Here is a 24129-nt window from a genome sequence, read left to right on the forward strand (position 1 = left end):
AACTTACCCCTTCCCTTCCCCTGCTGCAGTTAAATCCAGCAGCTGTGATAACAGCAGCTCGAAAATTGTTGTTGATCCAAGAAATACTGACTGTGGGATGCCTCGTAGGGCTCTCCGCAAAGAGAAGGCGAGTGATCAGCATATTTCCCAAGAAACAAGCATTCATTTGTTCGTGTTGCTCTGTAGTTTTTCTAGGGTTAGCACATAGCTCTGGATGTTCAGAATCACTTCCTGCTCGTGGATGGTATGGGAAGAGGGAGGGAAATGATGCCCGGAATGTGGGGTTCAGTAAAGGGGATGTGACTGCCTTAAGGAAGAGTTTAAAAATGCAGACTGCTTTTGGGATGTCTTAAGCTCTCTGACATGAGAACATCCAGACACCCAAGTCTAGCAGCACATCTGGTGTGAAGTGGCTGATCTCTGCAGGAGTCTGTGGAGCTGCAGTTTCGGAGCTCCGTGCTCATCCTGCCCATGGATCCTGAAGCTGGGAGCAAGGAGAGGTGCTTGCCAAGCAGTTACTCCTTTAGTGTGCTTCAGAGAGGTCAGTGCTTCAGACGCTGCCACTTGTCTATGGTTACCAAGGCATCTCCCTGGACTGTGTTTCTGTGAGTGACTCCTGAGAAGCTATTTTAGTCCAGCAGGACGTGTAGGTGCAGTACTGGGCAAAGGGCGGAGTCGTGCTGAGCTCTGCTCATCTGAGGGGAAATGAGGGATGTGCTTGGGAAGAAGGCAGTGAGGCAGGGTGATGAGATGCCTTTCCACTTGGGCTGAAGCACCTGAGCAGCACTGCTGGCTTCCTCTGGAAGAGGAGCCATGTGGCAGGAGGAATAAATCCATGCTTGCAGCATCCCCGTGGCTTGTTGGCGTACCAGGAGCTGTGGGGTGGAGCGGGAGCCTCGTCAGCCTTTGACTGCTCTTGAGGCAGAGGTGCCCAGTCCTCGGTGGGATGACTCAGCTGGGCTCAGCCCCAGCGCACGGGCTGCGCTCTGGAGCTTGTCGTGGCAGTGCACGGCTGGAGAGGCAGGGCCGTCTGCCTTGGCGTCCCCTTGTTGTTCCAACACTTCTCTTCTGCCAGACCCAAGTGTGATTCACTCGCCCGCTCTGCTGCTGATCCCCTGAGCAGTCAGCGTTGTTGCTCTCCAGCAGAGGCTTCCTTTCCTTGTGGATGAAGCTGTCCCCTTGCAGGGGTGGAAGCCAGAGCAGAGGCCTGGCTGCAGCGGTAAGTGGTCGTGCAGCACGTGCACCTCTTTCCCCTGGAGAGACGCAGCCTGCAGCTCCCCCAGAAATGTGCCAGCCTTCCGAGGGCATCTGCGCGCCGCAGAACTGGCTTTGTTTGTGCGTGGAGCAGAGACGCAGGAATGTAGTTCCTTTGGCTCTCCTGCCTCCTCCAAGATGTGTGTCTGTGGGCCCTGTGCAGAACTGCAGCTATTTTCCGTGTCTGCTCTACGCAGGGAGATGCGCTGCATCCTGGGAACACCGGGGGAGGTGGGTGCTAGGGTTTGTGTTTCATCTCTGCCTGTGCCTCAGGCCTCAGATCTTTTCACGAGTGTTTTTTGATGTTTTGAGCAGATATCAGGCTGCTCTTGTCTCCTGTTGTGCAGCGCAGCCTGTGAAAAATACTTGGCATCGCAAAGCGCGGAGATAGTTTTTGTTTATTCCTCTGTTGATGTTTGCCACTTGCAGGGACAAAAAAGAAAAAAAAAAAAAAAAAAAGGCAAGGGGAGGGAAATAAACCAGAGAAGGTCTGCAGCAAAAATAACTGACACAGATGCAAGAGATGAGTCTAACTCCTGTTCCTGCTGAGCAACTGATGATGAGGCAGTGCTTGCTTTCCCAAAATATCTCAGGGAAAGAGATACCGGTGCTGTGCTGAGAGATGTTCAACACCCACCACTTTGTGCGAAGCCTGTGAATCATGGGCACTTTCTGCTTTCTGGGATCTGCTCTGAGCTCCTTTTGCTTGATCATAAACCCAAGCCCACCATTTTTTTTTAGAAATACTAACGTTACAAATATTTAATTTAACCCATTCACGTCACACATCAAGCCCAGCGGCTTTTCCAGGGAAATCCCTGTTGGGGGTGAATGGGGTGATGGTCTTTCTGGGTGGTTTTTCTTTACTGAGCCTGAGTGAAGGAGGTGGCATCTCTTCATCACCTTAAGCTCCTGTGGTGTGGTGCTGGTGAGTAGCTCCCAGCACACAGAGGGACGGAGGTGAACAGGCTGGTAAATTGCCATTGACCTACAGACAAGGCGGGTTTAGATGCTAAGAGAAGGCTCAGGTATCCAGCACAGGGGCCAGGCCCTGTGTGTCAGCATGGCAGAAAAGAGCCCTTTGCCCAGACTCCTGGCACAAACTGAGACATTTTCACTTGGAGATGTCGCCTTTCTCGGGGAATTTTTGTGTTTCTTTAGGTCTGAGTTTATTTTCATCAACACTCAGCCCAGGTGTAACTCGTTTCTCCCTGAGAGTGGTGGCCGGTCCGTTACGTTTTGAGGAGGGAAGTGGAGCTGCTCAGCAATTGTGCAGAGAGTGGGAAGTCCTTCGCTGCTTTTGATTTTTAACAACCAAGGAGTTCTCTCCATGTCTGCTCCAAAGTCCAGTGATTTTGTGGAAAGAAGCTGGTGCTTCCAGCATCTTTAAACCAGGCTGAGGCTGCCCATGACCCATTTATTGTGGCCCTGGTGGAGTGACTCCATTGGAAGGGTTTGGGTTTGGAGAAAGGTTAGTGTTTTCCGAATTAAGGGCAACAATCTTTAGGTGAAAAATGCTGTGAAGTAACAGCAGAGCTGCTCCAGGTCTACCGAGTTTGTGGGGTTCTTTTTGTTTGCCTGTTTCACTGTGCTCGGCACCTTGGTGTAGCTGTGACTTGCCAGGGAAGAGGTAACTGGGCCAGCAGCTTGTTTTCCCAAGCTTCTCTGTGGATTGCCATACAGCTGCTGTGGGAAGGTCCCAAATACAATCTGGGGGTTGTTTCGAACCTGCCTTCTGCCAGGTCTGTGCTGCTCCCTTGCCCTCCACGGAACAGCTTTGGGGTGTTGGGTGCTGTCAGCTCAAGCCCCCCGAGCGGCCAAGGGGGAGAGCGGGGCTGCCTGGCACCTCTGGGCTGCCTGGCCTGGCTTCTTCTCCTGCTGAGGACAGGCAGAGGCAGCACCAGGGGCTTTGTGGGTCACGCAGGAAACACTGGGAATGGTGCCACGCTTCCTCACCTCGCGTCAGATGAGCTTCTTTGTAAACCAAGGCGTGGCAGAGCAGCGTGCTCGCTCTATTCCCTTCCTGTCAAAGCCTGGAAAAGCTGGAAAGAGTTTTAGCTGGCTCTAGTGGCACATGGAGAACTCCAGTTTGCTATCCGAGCTGCGTCCTGCTGTCTCGTGCTGAAGGGTTGCAGGAAAAGGGCAACAGTGTTGGCATTTCCCTTCTAGGCCTGGGACGACAGAGCGAGTCTGAAGGCTGCTCCTTCCCTTTGGCACACCGAGCCAAGGAAAGCACCGCCTTGGCTCTCTGCTTGCCTACGCAGGTGTCTGTCAGGAGTAGCTTTCGGAGTTGCAGGCAGGGCCGTATCCCAACCTCTTGTCACTCCTCAGTGTGCTTCTTGAGAGAGACAGCCTCAGTGGGAAGTTTGGGGAGTTTCCCGTGCTGCTGGGGAAGTTCTGAAGTGGAAGGTTGGCCGGTTTCTGCTGCGTAGCAGCGGACACAAAGGATGCAGCCTCAGCTGCTTCACCAGCTAAACGGGAACTGGTCAGCTCACGGCTCTGACAGTGTTCCACCCTCTTTTCCAGGTGTCTGCCTAAATAATCTTAGGATAACTCTAGGGATATGGGATGCTGGGGCCTCAGAAACGGCATTTGGGCGTTGCAGCTTGGTAAAGAGTCATGGTTTATTGGTGACAGGCACGGAGAACCAGTGTGGTGGTGTCTTCCTGCCTTGGAGATGGGGACGTTTTAGCTCCTGAGCCCCACAGCAGAGCCGGATAGAAGGAAAAGGAGAGTGCTTTTGGGAGGGAAACCTAAGACACAGATCCTGCGTCCCAAAAGCCTCTGTGTCCTTAACGCAGTTCTGACAGGGCTTCTTCCCTGACGGGGGTGTGGCAACCCCGCTAAATGCTTTTCTTCTGGGTCCTACAGAACGATGACCTCAGGAACCTGTCCCTGTCTGGCCACGTGGGCTTCGACAGCCTCCCGGACCAGCTGGTCAACAAGTCAACGTCGCAGGGCTTCTGCTTCAACATCCTGTGCGTGGGTAGGTCACCCTGCTGGGCCCTCGGGGCACGGCCCCGCGTTCGCAGCTTCTCCCTCTGCCCGGGGCAGGGCCACTGCGGGTCTTATGGCAGGGCAGTGACGCTTGTCTTCCCGGAGCTCCTCCGCAGTGAAATCCTCTTTCCCCTTTCTCTGCCTGGTCCTCCGAGTCAAAGCATGGAAGTTGCTAGCTGTTAAAATCTATCCCTTTGATTGTCCAGTGGTTCTGCTTTCCTCAAAGGCTGCCCCTAAGGAAACTGAGTCAACTTGGAAACTAAAAGTGTTTTTAAAAGGATGTTAACTTAAATCTGCTTTTCTCTGGGATGGGTGTGGAGGCTGTTTCTCACCAAATTGCATTTCATTCCCTTCCAGGGTTTCCCTGTCTCCTTACATTCTTAGTTTCTCCACTTCGAAACTAAGAATTTTTAAAGAATTTGCCGTTTCTAGTCTCCAAATGATGTACTGGAGAACAAAGCCTGTCACCTGTCCTCTGCTGTATTTAATCCGCAAGTTGGTTTAATAGCCTGAGTTGCTTTCCCCAAGTTGTTCAGAGGGTGAAATACGAGGAGGCAGCATCTTCTCTTGGCTGTGGGAAGGTAGCTGCTGTCTTGGTACTCTGTGGATTCCTCACAGTTGGAATTGCATTGCTCAGCCCCAGGGAGCCGTGAGCCAAGCCAGCTTTGGCTTGTCAGTGAACCCAGAATCTGGTCCTGTAAATGGACAAAACTGCTGGGTTTTTCTCTTAGCTTGGCAGTGCAGGCTGCAAACATCATCTTTCCGTCCATTGTTCATTTAAGCCTCCAGGAGGGGAGTATTGTCCCTTCTAATTAGTTACATTAATTGGCTGGAAAAACCCCACAACCCTCCGCTTGTGATTTTTCTACAGCAATTTGAGAATTTCTGTGAGCTGCCTGAAAAGAAATCTGGCAGACTTGACTCCTCTCTGTAGCTTTGCATGTGAAAGGAGGAGATAAGAGAATAGTTGCACTTCTGCACACTTGAGCTCCCAACCCTCACGTGACTCCCTCGTAGCAGCATGAAACCATTTCAATCCAGCAGGGAACAGCCCGATTAGCAGGCAGCTCTTTGATCAAAATGGCATAAATTAATTGCCTTTCTCTCTTGCAGTAAATATGCCTTTCTTAGTGTGACTTAATATGTCTCCATTAGCAATTTGATCCACCTCTTTTTTTTCTTGTGAAATGTGCCCGGCGGCCGGTTTTCACCCCGTATTAAAGTTTCACACAAACTGCTGCAGTTGGCCAAGGAACAGAAATCTCATCCTTGAAAAAAATTATCGTTTAAAACTGTGATTTGAGAGAGGACACGATCAACTTCAGTGTTGTAATGTGAGACTTCTGATTGGGATGTGAAATGCTGCCGAGCCTTTCTGGCGCAGACTGCAGCAGTTCCCATCAGGAGCTCCCTAAGACTCGCAGCTTCAGCCGTGGGCAGTCTGTGCCATCAGTTTAGGACTTGGCTTTCCACGTGAGTTGCCTCAGCCCACCCCTGCTCACAGCATGGGTAGCAACAGCCGTGTGAGAATGTAATTGCTAAACAAACAGTTTTGGCTGAAAAATGGGATTTAAGATAATGCTTTCATCCATGTTACTAATTGCCCTGGGGATTAGTGAAACTGGAATAGTTTTAAAAGTTGGTATTTAAGCAGTGTGCCTTTTTTTTTTTTTAAGAACTCTGAATGTATTTCTGTGTCACAGATTTTTATTGTCTTTAGTTGCACTGTGGGTTTTGGGATGATCTTCTTGAGGCAACGCAACTGCCTTAAAAAGGCTGAAACAAAATCAGGGAATCAGACATGGAGTTAAGAGAATTTACAACTTGCTACCGTAAGGAAAGTTCCTGGGTCAGTCCTGGTAAAGATGGGGAAGAAGATGTCTTCTGTCTCTGAAGACATCTGTTCCTGCAGGGATTATCTTGCTTAGCAGCGCGCATGCAGCCTAATTCCACTTCCACCCAAGCGGAATAACTCCTTACCTGGTGAACGTGCCAGAGAAAGAGGTAAGGGGGAGCGGTGGCACCCTCCTGACGCTTCCTCTGCCCGCTCAGGTGAAACCGGCATCGGCAAGTCCACGCTGATGGACACTCTGTTCAACACCAAGTTCGAGAGCGAGCCCGCCACGCACAACGAGCCCGGCGTCAGGTTGAAAGCGCGGAGTTACGAGCTCCAGGAGAGCAACGTCCGTCTGAAGCTGACCATTGTGGACACGGTGGGCTTTGGCGATCAGATCAACAAGGACGACAGGTAAACCATGCTCTGCCGGGACAGAAATCCCAGTGCTGCTGCGCTCTCCAGGGCCTCCCTCGCTGTTCTGGGGCAGTTTCCCAATCCCGTGAGCGATGCTGCTAACCCTGTGGAGAGAAGGGCAGGCCCAGGGCAGCGGGGCTTAGGGAGAGCCTTTGTTCTCCTGCTGTGTCCTGGCACATATGGCTGTGGTGGGTGTGATTTGCTCTGTCCTCCGGTTTGAGGCTCCTCAGTCCCCCTTTGCTCTTTTTTTTTTTTTTTTTTTTTTTAATGGGGCTTTCTCTAATATTTCTCCCGATGTGAGGCCTTACTGCTTTCTTTGCACGTGTCTCTGAGGTTTTCAATATCTCATGGTCAGAGACAGAATTTCCATAAGCCAGGAAACCAGAGCAGCAATCATTTTACAGTGATATCTATGAAGCTGCCCTTGGTGGAGGGGGAACGCACAGAACAGTTTTCTTCCCAGAGGCACGAACAGTTAATTTGAGGAAGGACACGTTACACTGCATGAGCTGCTTTGTCTCCAACTAAATGGTCCCATCAAAGTCCATGAATGGTGCAGTTGTCTTCCGAGCTTTACTCACAGGCTTCAGTTCCTGAGAAGTCCCTCTTACCTTGTGACTCTCCCGTCCCTCTTTTAAGATGATGAGATTTTGGACAAGCTAGGGGAGTAGGTCATGATTTAATCTTTAATTTTTTTTTTGTTAGACGATTTTCAGTGAGATTGGCAGAGCAGCAGCTCAGACTTGAAGAGACTGCCAAACGTTGTTTTTCAGGTGCAGCAGTCTTGTGTGGTTTCCACGCGCCTAAAATCGGGGGCTGCCGTGTCTGTTGTGCTTTGTCTGTGCACCAAGTGGAATCGCACCCTTGTGAAGGAGGGGCTGTAGGTTGGTGGGGAGGGTCCTAAAAGCAGCGCTTGTCCTGCACCGTACAGAGCTCCCCTGAAGCTTCCTGAGTGTCCGTCCGTGGGCTGTGTGGTCCCGGCAGCCAACTCCCTGGTTTTCTCTGCGCCTTCTCTCTCCAGCTACAAGCCCATAGTAGAGTACATCGACGCACAGTTCGAGGCCTACCTGCAGGAAGAGCTGAAGATCAGGAGATCCCTGTTCAACTACCACGACACGCGGATCCACGCCTGCCTGTACTTCATCGCTCCCACCGGACACTCGCTCAAGTCCCTGGACTTGGTCACCATGAAGAAGCTCGACAGTAAGGTACTTGCTGCCTGTGTCACCGCGGCCCTGTGGCGCTTTCATTACCGTGCCGTCTGCTCAGAATAACGTCTGGGTTTAGTAGGGGAGAATCGCAGACAAAAAGTGTGGGAAGTGTACCTTGGGCAGGCTGCTGCGATGGGTCCTTGCTCTGCTTCACATGCTGCAGAGATTTATTGGGAGTTTGGACTCCTACTCTTTTCCAGCTCTACCTCGGGTAGGGAACTTGGCCACGTGCTCCCCAGCTAATCTTTAAAGTCAATAAAGACAGTTCAGGTTGTCTATCTAATCAGTGAAAAACAAATGGAAGTGCTGTGTCTGCTCGCTCTGACCACATCCAGCTAGACAAACACAGTGATTTGATCTGCTGTGGCAAATGCAGTGGTGTTCTAGCTGTAATGTCATCAACAGGAATCCAAATAAATACGTTACTTGGCATCTGCTTTTCCAGGTACCCTCGTGGGCTTGGTTTAAACCATGGTTCAAAGGAGGTTGCACCTCTTCTAGGAAAAATAACTGAGGTACAAATGTAGAGCCTGAGTACCTAAACTGAGCCTTCTCTGTGCTCCTTTCTGCCGTGATTAAGCAATTTAAATCAATCCACTGCGCACCTTCGGCTCACTGGATCCTGAGTCTGCAGGACATCAATGATGACAGTGGATCTTTGTTTTCTAGAGAGGCCAGATGATTGGGTTTTATGTGGAGAAAGTTCCTTGCCTTCTTCAGCTGAAAATAAGGTTATGGAGGTTTATCCAAAGTGAGCTAATTGACATTCCTGTCCTATCTTTTGGCCAAGGGAGATTTAATAACTCCAAACAGAATTAAGTGATGTAATAGAGGAGGATTTTCAAGTACTGTAGCTAAAACCCCTCCAAATAGGTGGAGATTACTGTTATCCTCAGTACAATTTCTGTCTGCTGTTGCAGAGAAAAGCAAACCTGCAAGATCAAAAGCAGAAACTGTTCCTCTGGAGGGAGGAGAAAGGGAAAGAAGGCAGGATCTTTATCCTTGCCAGCAGGCTGTCTAGGGAAGAGAGTCAATAACTCATCTCAGAGCCGTGCAGGGAGGAGTGAACCCTGCTCCTGCAGTGCAGCCCTGTCCAAGGGCACGTGAGGGCACGCAGGTGGGGGAAGTGTGCCTGTGTTACTGCCAGCCCCTGTCCTGTGTGTCCCAGGGCTGGACAGGCACCATCTGCTTCCCGTGGGGTGCCAGCAGCGCTGCTGTCCCTCCAGTGTCCCTGGTGACACTCCCCAAGCCAGGGCCCGTAACAGGCTGTTGTCTGAGCAGGGCTCCTGCAGTCATCCAGCCAGCTGCAGTACCAGGGGATGTGCAGAGATGGTCATTTCCTTTTTTACTCTTTTTGGAGCAGCTCATAATAATCTATGACAACATTTCCTGTCCAGCCAATTCGGATGGGGGGGGGAGTACGACAGGACAGGAAATAGCACATTGCCAAATTGCATTTGACTTCTTTCTAAGGCCATCATCACCGCTGCCTGGAAATCCTGTCAGAGGTGGTGCTGCTGGCAGCAGCAGCCCCAGGGAAGGTCATCTGCTGTGGGGGTGCTGGCTGGTGGCACTTCAGGGCTGTCACTGCATGTCCTGCTCTGTCCTCTTCCAGTGACACAACCTGTGCAGCCCTGTCCTGTCTTGCAGGTGAACATCATCCCCATCATTGCCAAGGCTGACACCATTGCAAAGAACGAGTTGCACAAGTTCAAGAGTAAAATCATGAGCGAGCTGGTCAGCAACGGCGTCCAGATCTACCAGTTCCCGACCGACGAGGAGACGGTGGCCGAGATCAACGCCACCATGAGCGTACGTGATCTGGGGGGCTCGCTGCCCTTGCTTTGCCTGGGCCTGGCCTTGATGGCCGTGCCGTGCCTTACTTGGCTTTAAAACTGCCGTTTGATCAGCACGGGCATCAGCCTGGCCAGAAGGCTTTTGGGGGCCGGAGATACCTGGTCTGATACTTTTCGTTGTGTGCCAAGCACTTCGCCCCTGTTGCGGTTTTCACACCCTTCCCCTGTTGCAGCATTCCCGTCTCGGGAAAGGAAGAGGATGGGAGGCAGGGCCCCGATGCGGTCAGGGCAGAGAGCTGAGGTTTGGCTTTCCTGTCCCAAACGACCACTTGTAGCTTAGTGGGGGAGATCCATTCGCCGCCGCCTTTGGCACCAGCACTGCTGTTCCAGCGCTCCGGCTTTCACCTCCTCCCCTGCCTCTGGCAACGGGGCACTCTGGGCTAGACCAAACCAGACATCCTAGTGGGAGTTACCAAGGGAAGCAGCTGTTTGCCATGGGCCTGACTCGGGGTGCGAAGGGAATAACCTGAGCTCTGGGTTGCTGCCAGTGAGGTGTTGACTGACCCCAAGAGGATGTGCCAGTCCTAAAGCAAGTGCACTCAGATTAAGCTATTTCCTTGCTACTTGAAGGCTGTTGTGAGTTTTCCTTCATTCCATCCAGCTGAATGTCAGACCCTCTCCAAAGCTCCCTGTTGCCTCCTTTCCCTGTCTCTGTTGTTCTGAGCAGGGAGAAGCTGGCACAGAGGAGGGATGTGGCTCGACCTGGGTGCGTTGTGCGCAGTGTTCTGCCTTCCTCAGGTGCAGCCTGGCTGCTGGGAAACCCCTTTGCCGGATAACCCCATCTCTGCCCTGACATCTTCCCCTCCCACCCAGCCTCTGGCCACGGCTTGGGTGACACAGCTCCCGCTCGCAGAGCTTGCACCCAGCCCCCTTGGGTGCCGTTAAGGCAGGGAGAGTTCCACGGGGCTGGGGTGGCAGCTGAGGCGAGCTCCCCCCTGGCAGCAGCCACGCTTCTGGGAGTAGATCCCAGATTGTCGCCACCACACCCAAGGAGAGACCTGGACGGAGCGGAGTCAGTGACTCAGACGTGTCAGCCCAGGGCTGGGTCAGCTCCGCTCTTCCCCTTGCTCACAGCTTGGCCCTGTTTAAGAGGAAGCATTAGCAGTTCTTTGTAGCAGCAAAATCCCCCTGAATTTTGAGCCTGCCTTCCTTGAGAGGATGTACTTTGTTTTCTTTTTTATTGTTCCACGGTTCTCTTTCCTCGGTGTTCAAATTCAGTTCCAGTTCGTAAGACTTGTTCTGTGCTCAAGACAAGTAGTGCTTTGTAATCAAATGGGAAATATGTACATATCTTGTACTTTTAGGACTTCAGAATTTTGGGCTTTAAGTCTGTTCAGGTTTCTCATCCAGATTGTCCTGTTGCTCTTCCTACAACACCAGACGAATTGCAAAGGCGTTTAAATAACTTAAATCCAGCAGAGCTGCCCCAGTAAGCAGCTTCCTCGAGAAACAATCCCTGGCAAGGCAGCAAAGGAAATCCCCAGCCTCATTGTCCCTTTCCTTTCTGTAGGTCCACCTTCCTTTTGCCGTGGTTGGCAGCACCGAAGAAGTGAAGATCGGCAACAAGATGGCCAAGGCCAGGCAGTACCCCTGGGGTGTCGTGCAGGGTATGTGACCAAAGGCACAAACGAGGCCTTCTCATCCTGTCCCCTTCTGATCCAAGATACTTTGGTCTCTGGATGGCCCTTACTGAAATCTGGCTTGAGAAAGCACAGCTTAGATCTGGACGTGGAGCCAAAAGCTCTTTCCTGCTGGAAGGCAGAGTTTGGCCAGGGCGCTGTTTGCAGCCCGGGCGTTACTGGAGCTGGCAAAAACACAGAGCTGATCCTTGCTTTCCAACCAGCACTGAGAAGTACAGGGTTGAGATGGTGATGGTCTCCTTGCAGCTTCACTTGTGTATCCCATTGGAGAATGGCCCAGGAAGCTGCAGGGGAGCATTCACTGTGCGATTCTGCAAAACTCAGTAATACCAGCTGACCCCGAGGCAGCTTCAGAGGCTTCAGCTGTATTCACCAGAGGATGATACTGGGAAAAACAGGAAAGAAGTTGGATGTGTTTAGGAGGTTTTGGACTTGACCTGTATCCTGCTGGGTTCTTGCTGTTCCCAGAAAACTAGGACCAGATAGTTTGAGATCCAGTTTAGACTTTGCCTGTGTGAGCCCCTGTGAATGCCAGGATTTCGAGTGGGTTTGAGTGGGAGGTGAAATCCTGTGAGCAAACGGATCATCACCTTGCTGGTGCAAAAATGGATGGGGAGACGGGAGCCCTGTGACAGATGGGCAACACAGAGATCTTGCAAATCCAGAGCAGGCCTGGCGCTCAGGCCCGTGCTGGTGTGGGGCGGCTTCAGCTCCAGATCAGCAAGGCGTTTTGGTGTGGGCTGACTTGGAGTTCTGCTTGTGTGCCTGGAGAACTCTGGGGTTCGCTACGCTGGGGAAGGGGAAAGGGGGAGCCCAGCTCCCGGGTGTAATGCTCTCTCCGTGGACCTTCTGTCATTCCTGCAGTTGAAAATGAAAACCACTGTGACTTTGTGAAGCTGCGGGAGATGCTGATCCGAGTGAACATGGAGGACTTGCGGGAGCAGACGCACACCCGGCACTACGAGCTGTACAGGCGCTGCAAGCTGGAAGAGATGGGCTTCAAGGACACGGATCCGGACAGCAAACCTTTCAGGTAGGGACGTACAACTCGGGCGCTGCTGTGCTTCGCAGCCAGCTTGCTGTGCCGCTGCTCGGGGCTGCCTGCGGTTCCAGGCAGGAAAAGTGCAGCCGTGTCCGAGCGACAGGAAGGTAGCCCATGCTTTGGGGACATCCTGGGGTAAAGGATCTTTTGAGCCTCTCCACAAGCTGCTCCAAGGTGAGCTGTGAAGAGGGTGCCACAGTCTCATGCCCGAGGTTTGGCTGATGACCGAACGCGTAGCTCATTCTGTCAGACGGCTTTGTTGGTCGGAAGCCCAAGCTATTAGCCAGGAACAACAGCTGTGTGGGAATTTGGGAGGGAGCGTTTTCTCCTTTCATTTCCTGTTTCCCATTCCTCCCCAGCTTTTCCCCCAAAACTGCACCCCCTGCCTTAGAGCATCCCACGTTCCTCTCTGCCTCCCGGGGAAGGCAGTCAGAATTCCAGCGCACTGGCGGGGGGTTGCCCCTGTAACACACATGCGTGTCAGGGTTTGGCTTTGGTTTGGGGCCTTATTTCTGACTCGCTGAGTTGATGCAGCTGCACTTCTTCTGCAGCAGAAACGCGGGAATCAGTCAAGCCCAGTTCTGTTACTAAGCCCAAGCGTGGAGCTTTATTGGATTTCCTTTCTGGAGAGCAATGGCTTAAGATGGGCTCAGCCCTTCCTTTGGAGGAATCTGAGGAATTTCCATTGCTTCCTGTACACGAGGCCTCTTTTGACCAAGCTATAAGTAGAATGGAAAAGAAAACGTACAGAATTTCTCCATCTGGTACGTGCTAGTTCAGAGCAGTTCGCTCTGGGTGCCTTCTCCCTCCAATAAACAAACAAAACCTATGATCCCAAGCTGTTCGGCTGAGGCTGATGGACATCAGAAACGAGGGAGACGTTCTCTCAGAGCTCAGGGATCAAAAGGATGCTTCTCCCTGCATCTTGGCCCCGGGGAGCCGCAGGAACTGCTGCTCTTCAGCCAGCTTGCATCAGCCAGGAGCAGGGAGCCCTTGGCAAAACTCCGGGGGAGCAGGGCGGGAGGTCCCAGCAAACTGTTGGTGCTGTGTAGGGGCTTGTGTGGGGTGTGGAGAAGGGGGACTGGTGATGTCTGAGACCCTCACTTTGCTTGGCCGGGCTGCAGGAGGTCAGGAGGGAGCGCCAGGGTCCCGGCAGGCATCAGCTCCGTGGAATGGGGTCCCTCTGCACTGAGACCCTTCTGCTCTCCTGTGTCTGTTGTGGGCTGGATTCTCTGCCGCGCTGGTTAAGCTTTTCGAAATGCTCCTTTTTCAAATAATGTTATTTGCCGGGGCATCCTTCAATATGTGGGGGCGTGTTGGGAAATCAAGTTACTCTTGTAATTTAGGTTCATATGTTTGTGTACTTAAAAGCCAATTCCCTCGTCATCTTTGCCTGTGAGAAGCTGCAGGGATCCCAGTTGGTTTGGACTGTTATTCCTTAGGGCTGTAATTGTTTTGGTTTTTTTTTTCACATGCAGCCTGGGAGTTGCCAGGCCAGTTTCTCTGAGAACTTGGCTCCTCTGGAAGTCAGAGTCACTGCAGCAGAGAATTAAGCTTTGAGCCTGGGACAATTTAACAGGAAGCCCCTGCCCCTCTCTCTCCTGCCAGGCTTTTCCTGCTTGCCCATCACCCGGCATTGTGTTTTTGGAACTGAGCTTTGGAAGGAGTGGTTTGCAGTCCAGTATCCCATGAGCTGTGTGCAGAGTTTTCCGTTTCGCTCCGTGAGGCTCTGCTGCTCCCTAGGACAGTGTGTCACTAACTGCAGATTCAGTTTGTGCTCACTGAGCAGCAAAAGGCTCACCGGCCCTTGGGCTTTGCCAGATCCTTCAGAAGGGCTTAGGAATTTAAGTTTCAGCGTCCGCAGTCAGAGGATTAAATCCGGCACTGAATTTTAGGGAGATTTTGTTTTGAGTCTCCTGAAGTCTTTATGCTGTGAGAGGTCTGGTTCTGCATTTAGCTAAGAATCCAAAGATGGCTCTTGCCCTGCTCTCCCACGAAAGGATTTTTGTCATTTTTAGAATCCGTATTTTTGCTTCCGTGTGTAGGAAGCTGGTGTGGTCATGTGGAATGGTGTGATTTCTCTGGGGCGGCCAGTGCTGTGCCAGAACAGCTCTGGGCATCCTGTCTGGAGAGTATTTTAAGAAGTAACTGAAGTGCCTATTAATTAGCAGAGTTAAATACAAGGCTTGGCATAATCTGACAGGTTGTGTTCCCCAGCTCAATATTGGGTCCCCTAAAAAAGAAAAAAAACCCCAACCAATAAAAAAGCCATCAAAACCCCCAACACTGCCAGGAAAAGCAAAAGCCTGACTTTATTGGAATTAGGTTGTTCCACTGGCCCAATGGTTAATGCGTTCCTTAGGCACATGGATGCAATGTGCCTGTGTGACTTCAGCGGAGTTTTCATTTAAAAAACGCATTTTAGGAAAAGCCTCTTGGGGGAAATAGTTATCATTCCCACACTATCATTATGTCTGGGCTATCCAAAACCATTTAAGGAATAAAACAAAAGAGGAATTTCATGTCCAGAGTTCCTAAGAGGCTTTAAAAATCTCAGAGGTACATGGACACCGTATTTTATGTCCCAAGTCTTCGCTGCCTATCTCAGTGCAGGCGAAATAAAGGAATGCCAAGGAGCAGAGGGGGGGGATGAAGGAATCCAGTGATGTGGTTATTGGGAGGAGAAAGGCTGCCGATGCTTTGGAAAGGCCAAAGGAGGAAGGGAAGTCTCCCAGGATAGCTTTATCTGAATCGAGCCCCTGATCTGAATCTATTAGCAGTGAGTAGTGAAAATGAGTTCTGCTCTGTGTCCGTATCGCGCTTGATGAACTACAACGGGGGCAGATTTCACCCCTGGGAAATCTTGCATCTGGAATGAGGAGCCTTGGGACAAGCAGAGGGAGAAGGGAGGCGGTGTGGCTCTGAGGGATCGGAGGTTGCTGTGGAGGCTGCTTCTCTGGGAGATCAGTCATCCTGCCTGCTGAGTGATGCATGGGATCCTGAGCAGGGAGCTCGGCTCTTCCTTTCCCTTCCATCCCACTGCTGCCACCTAGCAAGCTGGGACGGGTTTCGGTGGAGGTGATCGTGCCTCTGCTGCAGTCGGGGCCTCTCACCATTGCTTGTGACAAAGAAACGTAAGCGCTAAGGTCTCCAAAGGCTTGGAAGCTGATGGCTGTGCTCGGGACACTGCTCTGACCGGGGTTTGTGTGTTTTTAACAGTCTCCAAGAGACTTACGAGGCAAAGAGGAATGAATTCCTGGGCGAACTCCAGAAGAAGGAGGACGAAATGAGGCAGATGTTTGTCATGCGAGTGAAGGAGAAGGAAGCGGAGTTGAAGGAAGCAGAGAAGGATGTGAGTGTACCGTAACTCCAGGGCTCGCCGTGAGGGCTTGGGGCAGGGCTGTTACAGGAAAATGTCCCGTTGGGGCGGGAAGCTGCTCCTCAGGCCTCCTGGAGGAGCACGTGCTGCCGCAGAGGCGCAGACAAGGGTACAGCCCTCAGTGCCCACGTTCCCTTGCTTTGCCCCAGCCTGACAGAGTCCCCCAGGTACGAGGCACCGAGGGCTGGAATGTGGGGCTGTGGAAGTGTCCAGAGGCCGGTTGGATTCCTACAGCAGCAGGAATTGCCACTCTGTGTGCCAGTGAGTGTTAACTGCAGGGCTTTTCCGGCCGAGTCAGGCAGGCTGGGGATGGACAGGCTGCTGGCGTGCAGTCAGTGCAGGGAGGGAGGCCTCAGTGCCAGCAGGAACACTTGGGGCATCATCACCAGTAAACCGGGGCGAAACATTCTTCTCTTCCCAGCCAGTTCTCACTGTCTCTGTCCCCGGCAGCTTCACGAAAAGTTTGACCATCTAAAGAGGACTCACCAAGAGGAGAAGAAAAAGGTGGAAGACAAAAAGAAGGAACTTGAGGAAGAGCTGAACAACTTCCAGAAGAAGAAGGCAGCAGCTCAGCTATTACAGTCACAGGCTCAGCAGGCAGGTTCTCAACAAACCAAGAAAGACAAGGACAAGAAAAAGTAAGCGGATGTCACCCCACACCCTGTGTGGGGTTTGTTGCAAGTTTTGGGAGGTTGTTTTTTTTCTTTCTTGCTGCATGTCTGTATTGGCTTTTCCCCATTACCAGACTGGAAACAGGCCTTTTCTCAGCCTGATCAAATAAAATATTTTTTTTTTTCTAAAGGGTGGGCTAGGGACACGATCTTAATTTTTCTCTAGAAGACTACCTTCAAACTTTATGTTCAAGTCTGACTGGTGTGGGAGAGCAATTGGATGGTGGAGTTTTGATTTCGGATCTGTCCAGCATCTTCTGGAACTATAGGATGTTCTGGACTCAGATTTATCTGCCTGAGCCAGAATTATTAGGGGAGTTGCTGCCCGTCCTTTCTTTCACTGGTAGTCTCCAGTTCCCATTCCTTAAGGTTATAGTTGTAAGTAGAAGTCAATTAGAAACCAAAACCACCATGTTATTTTGACATGGGCAATGCTAGTGCCAAAAGTGATTACTTGGAAGCTTGCTTTAAAGACGAGAAGCTTTGGTTTTGTATTTTTTTTAGAAAAACAAACTGCTCTGGTACCGTAATTGCAGTTCAATGGCATTTGTGGTTGTATCGAGTTGACATAATAAGCTAAGAAATCCTTACCTTTTAGTCAAGGTCATGGCACTGTTTTTTACTGTTTTATATTCGTACCCTGGGAGTGTAATCCTTTACCCTCCATTGCCTTTTTCCATTCCTAGTAAGAGGGTGCTCGTGCAAGCCCTTTGTGTGTCACCTGTGCTAAGGGTGCCTAGTCGGTACCTGCCGTTGGGATCTCTGGGGATGCAGCGAATCTCCCTGGAAAACACTTGGTTAACCCACACACAGGAATGACAGTTCCACGCTGCTTTCACTGCTCCAGAGGGAAGGGAGTGCTCCTTCGAGTAACACGGGTGATGGACGCCCAGCTGTCACCCCTGGGCGAGCCAGGTGCCGGCAGGGATGTGGCTCAGACGCTTGTGTCTCCCGTGCCAGCCTGGGAGCTGCAGCCTGGCCTGAGCCCCCGTCCCTGCCGCTGCTCCGGTGCCCCACGTCCCGGGGGCGGTGGGGAGCGCCTGGGGCTGGTTCCTCGGCTGATGTAAATTGATGTGGCTCCTATGGAGCCGTGCTGCTCGATGCTGGCTGAGGACGCGGCCGTGGGCCCCCGCCGGGATCCGTGGAGCGCCGTGTGCTCTGCTCGGGGAGAAATCCTTACACACCAGGCCCGTGGGCTGAGCGCTGCAACCAGCAAGTGTCGGCAGCCGCGGCGCAGGCGTGCTGAGACACCCTTCTGCAGATAGGCTGGGACGCTCCTCTTCACTCCCCTGAGAACTCAGACGAGGTGATGCATTCCCTCGAAAGAACGGAAAGTTTTGAAGACTCTTTTCCTTATCTCTCAGAGTTGGTAGCCTAATGTTGATAAGAACCGTGCAGTCAGATTTTTCCGTCTCTTAGCTGTAGGACCAGGGCAGTACAGGATGGTCTGGGCAGTTCTGTCCCTTTGGGTGGTCAGTGTGAGCTCCTGTTTGGTTCCAGCATCGTGGGTGAGACGGGGCTGTTCCCAGCGACCGTGACAAACGCACGTTCTGCTTTGCCGCTGCATTCACAGAAATCCAGCCTCGAGGAACATGCCCGTGTCCTAGTGTGTCCTCGTGTCGCTCCACGCCAGGTGCTGTACCTGCTGCAGGTGCTCTCGAGTGTCAGAGTTACTAACAGAGCCTTTAAAGGGAAATGCTGATGCTCCTGCCTTGTAGCTCACCTTGGTTTTCTAAAGGCTTTAAGTTTCTCCTTGCACTCTAATGTGGAGCTGCAGTTTGTGTAGGTAAGGCTTCCAGCCTCTCTCCCTGCCGCCATGGCCTGTGGTGCTTCTTGTGCAGCTGCCAGAGGAAATCCTTGCCATGCCCCCCCTTGCAGCATCCCCACGAAGTAATTCACGGGAATGCTTTCTTTTCTCAAGGTGGGATCAGCTCTCTCCAGTTTGGACGACAGAGACTTTCCACTGCGCTGTGCATGCCGGAGGGAAGGCTCAGAGTGAAATCTGCTGCTGGCCTGACTCCATGAGGGAGAGCTTGCCCTCCCTGATTTCCACACTATTCCTCCAGAAATTCTCTAGCTTATACTCTTTTTTTTTTAACTAAAATGTTTCGGGCTCTGGCCTGACAGCAGCAGTGTTTGGGCACAGCACACCTGTGTCCCTCAGGCGCTGAAGGGGTGGCTGCAGAGCAGACTCGGGCGCTTGCCCGGGCGCGGGGCTGAGCACGCCGGCCAAGCCCCTGCTGCGGTGTTGGTATGGGGCCGTGCCTCCAACCTGACCAGTCTGGAGAGAGCTCTCAGAGGCTGCAGCAGACCCAGCGGGAGCAGCAAGCAGCCTTCTGGTGCCTGCCTGCTGCTGGCTGGATAGATGGCCACATGCCTCGGCGTGTGCCGCTGTGTTGCTGCTCATCCGCAGCCCCCCAGGAGCCGGGGCCATCTGTTTGGGTTCTGTCTCCGTTTATTTAAAGCTGCCTCCTAAAGCCAAGTGTAAAACTTTTTCAGTTTCCTTTCCACTTGAGTTTCCAGTCCAGTGCGCCTGGTCTGGCCACGCTGGTCCCAAAGTGGTCCCTGAGCTGCAGCATCCATGTCAGGGCCTGGCCCAACACCCTGTAAAAAGGGTTTGGTGGTGCCTGAAGGATCTGACCTGGCTGTGAAAGCTGAAGTGCCTGGAGACCTCCCGGTGTCCAGGTGTGAGGTACCCGAGTTACCTTCTGCAAGGGTGCCCGTGGGAAGGAACCCAAGCTGGCCACCTGCACCCGTGTCCCAGCTGGGGGCAGATGAGGCCGAAAGCCACCGAGCGCTGCGGTGACGGGCTGTAACCTGGACCAGCTCACGGGGCTGGTTGGTCAGTGCTGCTGTCCCCACGGCTTTTCTTCTCACTTTCGCTTGTCACAGGCCGGAGTAGAGCCCAGCCTTGAGGTTGAATTTCTTTGTAGTTCCATAATCCATCTGCATGCCCACCCACTGGAGCGGGTTGCTGGTGTTGGCTCTCCTGGCTTTCTTGATTTTTTTTTTTTTATTTTTTTTTTTGCATTTTGAGTTCTATTAGTGCTAACTTTTTTGTTTTTTGTTCTGTTTTTTTAACTTGCAGTGCAAGCTTCACATAAAGCCTGTCGAGCCAAGGATGTTCCTGCATTCACCTGCTTTTGCAGTAATGTGTCTCTGCCATCTGTTTTCTTTTTATTATTTTTTTTTTTCCATTTTTTAACATGAATAACTATTAACTCATCTAATAACATAGTGGGAACAAGAAGGAAGGGGGATTGGGTGCAGGACTGTATGCGAGTGGACGTTCAGGGGTGGGTGGAGGGACGAAGTAACGATGATACCGTGTATTTTTCTCACCGAAACCATCCGCAGTAGATTATTTTTGGCCCCCAGCCTGAACCAAGAGTCAGAGTGGGATGTCAGCAGCTCAGGTGTTGACTGGCTCAGGTGTCCTCAGTGCTGCTGGCTGCAGGAGCCCTGTGCTGTGGGAGCCCCTGGATTCACCAGTGCCGTAGGAATGTCCCAGGCCGCCCAGCCCAGCCCGTGGCACGGCTAAAGCTGGAGCTGAGCGTTCCTGCAGGAGCCCCAGTCCCTGCCGGGGAGAGGGAGGGGGGTGTGTGTAGATAACCAAGCGTAACTGACCTTGCATGCCGTGACATTTGCATGATAATTCGTATTAGTCCCTGTTCCGTGCTGTCTGCCCCGGCCGTGGCTGGGTCTGCTGGCCTGGTTTTCCAGCCTCCCTTCCAGCTCAGCGGAGCAGCTGCGGCTCAACACTGCGGCTGCCTCGGGGAAGGACCATTCCCAGCACTGCTCTCCCTGCACTCCTTGCCTCGAACCTTTGGAGCCTCCCTTAAAATCCCACCTGGTTTCCAACGGGCGGGGTCTTAGCAAGGCTTAGCAGCCCTTGTGGAATCGAATGCCTGGGCAGGGGGAAGATAGAGCCTTCAGCATCCTCTTGGAGCTTCCAGGAGCATTCCTGCACAAACTTAAATACAGACTGCCTGCAAGGCTGTGGGATCCGGAATTCCAGGTCAAGGGAGAGAAGGTGCCTGGACGCACAGTCGCTGCACTGCCCCCCAAGCCCTCCTGCGGCAGGAATGATGAATCTCCCATTCAGGTGTCCCTAGAACACGCCAGGGGGATGTAGGATAAGCCAGGCCCTGCTCCGTGGCCGCCACACGGTGGAAGTGGGTCTGTTCAAAGTGGTTTTTCCACGCCATGGCTTTCGGACAGTCTTCCCCTTCCTTACCAAGGTGCGGCGAGCCGTGCTTACCCTATGACTCCTGGATTTCTTCCTCTGCCGGTGCACAGCCAGCACTTCCTCTGCCCCTAGCTAGGCAGTCTCCTGTTGCCTTCTTTAAAGCCCTCTTACACAAAACTCTTCCTGCCTGAGTCTCCCACTGCAGCTGTTTCGCCTGCTTCCGGATGGAATTTCTCTGGGGGGGAAAAGAAAAGGCAGAATTCTCGCTTTCTTTAATCACTTTCTCCTCAAGTGTTGGATTGGGAAGTGCATGGAGGTTGGCTTATGGGTTGTCTTGCTTTTTAACCCTCACCGCTTAAACATGGCTTTAGAAGAGGATATCTATGTACCGTGTCTTGGACAGACAGCAAAAAATGGATAAATAAGCTGGAAATAAAACATTTGACCTTTTAATTCTTTTTTTTTCCTTTTTTTCTTTTCTTTTTTTTTTTTTTTTTTGCGTTGTTGTTTGGGTTTGGATTTTTTCGCTGTGCGCTTTTCGTCAGGTTAAATAGGTTTGCTGCAGGCTTGTTTGGAAAAATGAAATTCTGGTTCTTGTGACTTCTGGCCAACCCAGCTTTAAAATCTTGAGTTATGAAGGAAGAAGTTTGAGTTGTTTGCATGAGTTTTTTTGCAGTCACATCACATGCCCATCACCGAATGCTCGTGGCAATATGCTTTGCTTCAGCTGCCTCTGTGCATGTCCTCTTCTTAATTACCAGTATTTTGTGCCAAGCAGAAAACTTAATTTTAACATTTATTTCTCCTGCTTCATTTAACAGCCCTTCAGGGGATGTTTAGCAGGGGAAATCAGATGAGTTGAGCTTTTGCTTTTTTGACAGAAAGCTGTGGCCAAGCGCATTAGTGTCTTTTTGGTCGAGTTTTTCTCCAGCAGAAAAAAAAAAAAAAAAAAAAAAGCTGTGTCGGAGAAACACGGAATGAACCACAAACTTGAAGATGTCAAAGGTACTGGTTTGGTTTTTTGCCAAAGGAGATGGAAATGACTTTTTTTTTGCCGTCTCGAACCCCTGGGCCATGTTTAGCTTGTTCCTGCCGCACTTGTTGCTTTTCTTTCCCCGTGCCTTTTTTCTCAGTAGCCCCTCACGTGCATGGAGTGAGTGAGACACTCAGGTCTGGCTGGATGTGCTTTCACCTTTGCATGTAAGCACGGCAGGAGGAGACTGACCCTTCCTGCCTCGCTGCTGACAGGAGACCAGCTGTGCTTTTCTGGGAGCTTCTCCAAGTTTTGACTTCCTTGCGAGTGGGGTGGTTAAAACTCCTCTAACACTGCACGTTCCTGACAAGGTGGATTTCAGTCCTTAGGCTAATACAAAGGAGCAGGAAAGCACGCTGAAACGTGCTTTTTCTGGGATGCTGATGTTCCCAGGGCGTGAAGCAAACCCCCAGAACGGAAAAGCAAAAGCAATCCAGGTCTCTGCGAGGGGCTGTGGCTGCTCTGTAGGGAGGGGACACACGTGGGTCTGGCAGGCAGTGGGAAAGCAGGAGGGGTGGGTACGGCTTTGCTCCCCCAGAACCTCCCGGGGCTCACACAGTTCCTTTCAGTGCCCTCGGAGCTCGTGGTTGTGAAATGCACCATCCCGAAATGATGCTCCTGTGGCGCTCCAGGAGTGGGGAAAGCAGGCACTGCCGCCCACCCCGGGCTCCTCTCCAGCTGGAGAGCTGCCGCTCCTGTCCCCCCCTCCGTGTGCTTCTGACAGCTTGAAGTCCCGTCAGGGAGATCCATGTCTCCCTGGAAGTGCATCCATGCTAAACAGGACCCGTGTTCCTGCAGGCGGCAGCTCTCGTTCTGCTCCTCCCAAACCGTCCGGGTGCAGATGGAAATGTCTTTGTGTGTGTGACCACATCAGATCTGTCCATTTGACTCCAGTCCCCCTCCGTGTCCCTTCTCCGAGGGCCCGGGCTGCATGTGCAGGGCGTGATATCTGCGGTGCTCTCGCCAGCGCGTGCCAGCACGGAGCTCTGCAAATATGAAGGGTTTTTTTAATTAACGGGAAACCAAGCTGTGAACAGCGGTAGAAATCTTGTATTTTTAATATCCTGATTGCCTTAAACCATAGATGTAGGACTTTATTACCTTGCTTTCGGAAAATAACCCGTGTTTGTAACTGAACAATTGTGTAACCTACGTACAGTGTTAATGCAAATGATATGTACGCATTTGTTAGATATTGTCACTTTATTTGATGTTAAAGTATTTCGGTTTTTGAATTACAGATGGAATAATAACCTTATAGCATAAGCTCAGTTATTTCTTGTATGTGCTTCAGGTTACAGATCCAAATAGTGCCAACACTTGAAGTGGGGAGAGGAAATATATTTTTACCCAAAGCTTTGGTCTTTGCGTGGCCTTTGTGACGTTTGCTGTTGCCATTCTGTGGCGGGGCCACAGGAGGGTCACCTGTCAGCCTCTGCCTTCCCAGCGGGTTGTTCTGTGCCTTTGAGGTGCCTCTGCAGGTCCGTGCTGGTGTTTGTCAGTCTCTTCTTGTGGTGGTCGTGAGCTTGTTCCCCACGTCGGCCGGTATCCCGGGGAGCTCAGGCCGGAGTTGGTGTGTGTGACACCTGCCCAAGTACATTCCTTCCCCCGTGACTTATATGAAAATGTTGTTCCTCCTTTGTCCCCCACCCCCATCACTTTTTCATTTCAATTCTGAACCTCTGTTTCTTTTCTCTTCTGTTTTTCTCTTTTTCTGTAGCTTCTTCTTTATGTAACCGTCACCTTGCCAAAGCCCCCACACCCCCTCTCCCAGTGGACCATAGGGCACTGGAAGAGCTGCGGAGCCGGGCGCCCCTGCCAGGAGAAGAGCCATCTCATTCCTCCATCACGTCTGCCCTCCTCTCCTTCCCCCTTTGTTCCCACCCGTGCGTCTGAGGGTGTGCTGTGCTGTGTGTCTGTGCGGGATCCGCCCGCTCCCGGCGCGGCTCCGACAGCGTCCAGGCTTCCAGCACTGCCAGAGGGAACGGCTGCCGGAGGGAGCTCGGCCACACTGTGACTCGTTGCTCTGGGTTAGTTGGACTTTTTTGCCTCCCCTCCCCATTTATTTGTTGGTTTTTTTGCCATAACAACGTGCACACACGCTGCTGGTGACACATAAAATGACAGACCGACCCCCAGTGAACTACACACGCTTGAGTGTGTGTAGCTGGAGGATTTAATTTCTGCCTCAAGCCTGGCTGCTTTGGACACCACAGCTTCGTCTCAAGGGCGTCCGGTGCTCCTCTGGCATGGCTGGAAATCTCTCCATAGAGCTGGTGATGTTCTCAGTGTGTCGCTGTGTGAAGTTGGATGTCGCGTCCTGTGGCACTGGTGGAGCCTGTCCTGGACAGTCAAGGCCTTATTTTCTGGCTGTGCCTCGCTATGGGCAGAGCAGGATTCTGGTTTTCCACAGCTGAGCTGCACTGCCCATACTTAGATTGAGGACTTCGTTTTGTTTTCATGAAGCCTAGTTGGCGATTTTTTTTTTTTTTTAAACAATCCCGAATGTGGGCAAGTTGTTAAAATTTCTACCGTGTTTACTTTGGAAGTGAACTCGATTGAAAAGCTTGAGAAGTGCCAAAGGATTGCTTGAAGGTAAAAGCAAA

The 24129-nt window shown here is 51.8% G+C and overlaps 1 protein-coding gene across 5 annotated transcripts in view; it reads left to right on the forward strand.

Annotated features, from left to right (window-relative positions):
* Positions 1-23712, forward strand: part of SEPTIN11 (septin 11) — a 42535-nt gene extending 18823 nt beyond the window's left edge. Inside the window, exons 1-11 of one of the 5 annotated variants that reach the window (XM_066184752.1) lie at positions 1127-1219; positions 4126-4240; positions 6304-6499; positions 7524-7710; positions 9364-9525; positions 11080-11176; positions 12074-12242; positions 15471-15603; positions 16081-16268; positions 17802-17934; positions 19390-22878. In XM_066184752.1, coding sequence (XP_066040849.1) covers positions 1166-1219; positions 4126-4240; positions 6304-6499; positions 7524-7710; positions 9364-9525; positions 11080-11176; positions 12074-12242; positions 15471-15603; positions 16081-16268; positions 17802-17934; positions 19390-19506 — 1551 coding nt within the window. In that variant the 5' untranslated portion in view covers positions 1127-1165 and the 3' untranslated portion in view covers positions 19507-22878. Of the gene's footprint in view, positions 1-1126; positions 1220-4125; positions 4241-6303; positions 6500-7523; positions 7711-9363; positions 9526-11079; positions 11177-12073; positions 12243-15470; positions 15604-16080; positions 16269-17801; positions 17935-19389; positions 22879-23243 lie in introns of those variants that run through there. The other 4 variants (XM_066184754.1, XM_066184753.1, XM_066184757.1 and 1 more) reach the window with 4 other exon arrangements.
* Positions 23713-24129: the final 417 nt, after the last annotated feature.

Source organism: Chamaea fasciata, unplaced genomic scaffold (assembly GCF_029207755.1).
Source record: "Chamaea fasciata isolate MVZ Bird 193981 ecotype frontalis unplaced genomic scaffold, bChaFas1.0.hap1 SCAF_6, whole genome shotgun sequence".
In the NCBI taxonomy this organism is placed as follows: domain Eukaryota; kingdom Metazoa; phylum Chordata; class Aves; order Passeriformes; family Sylviidae; genus Chamaea; species Chamaea fasciata.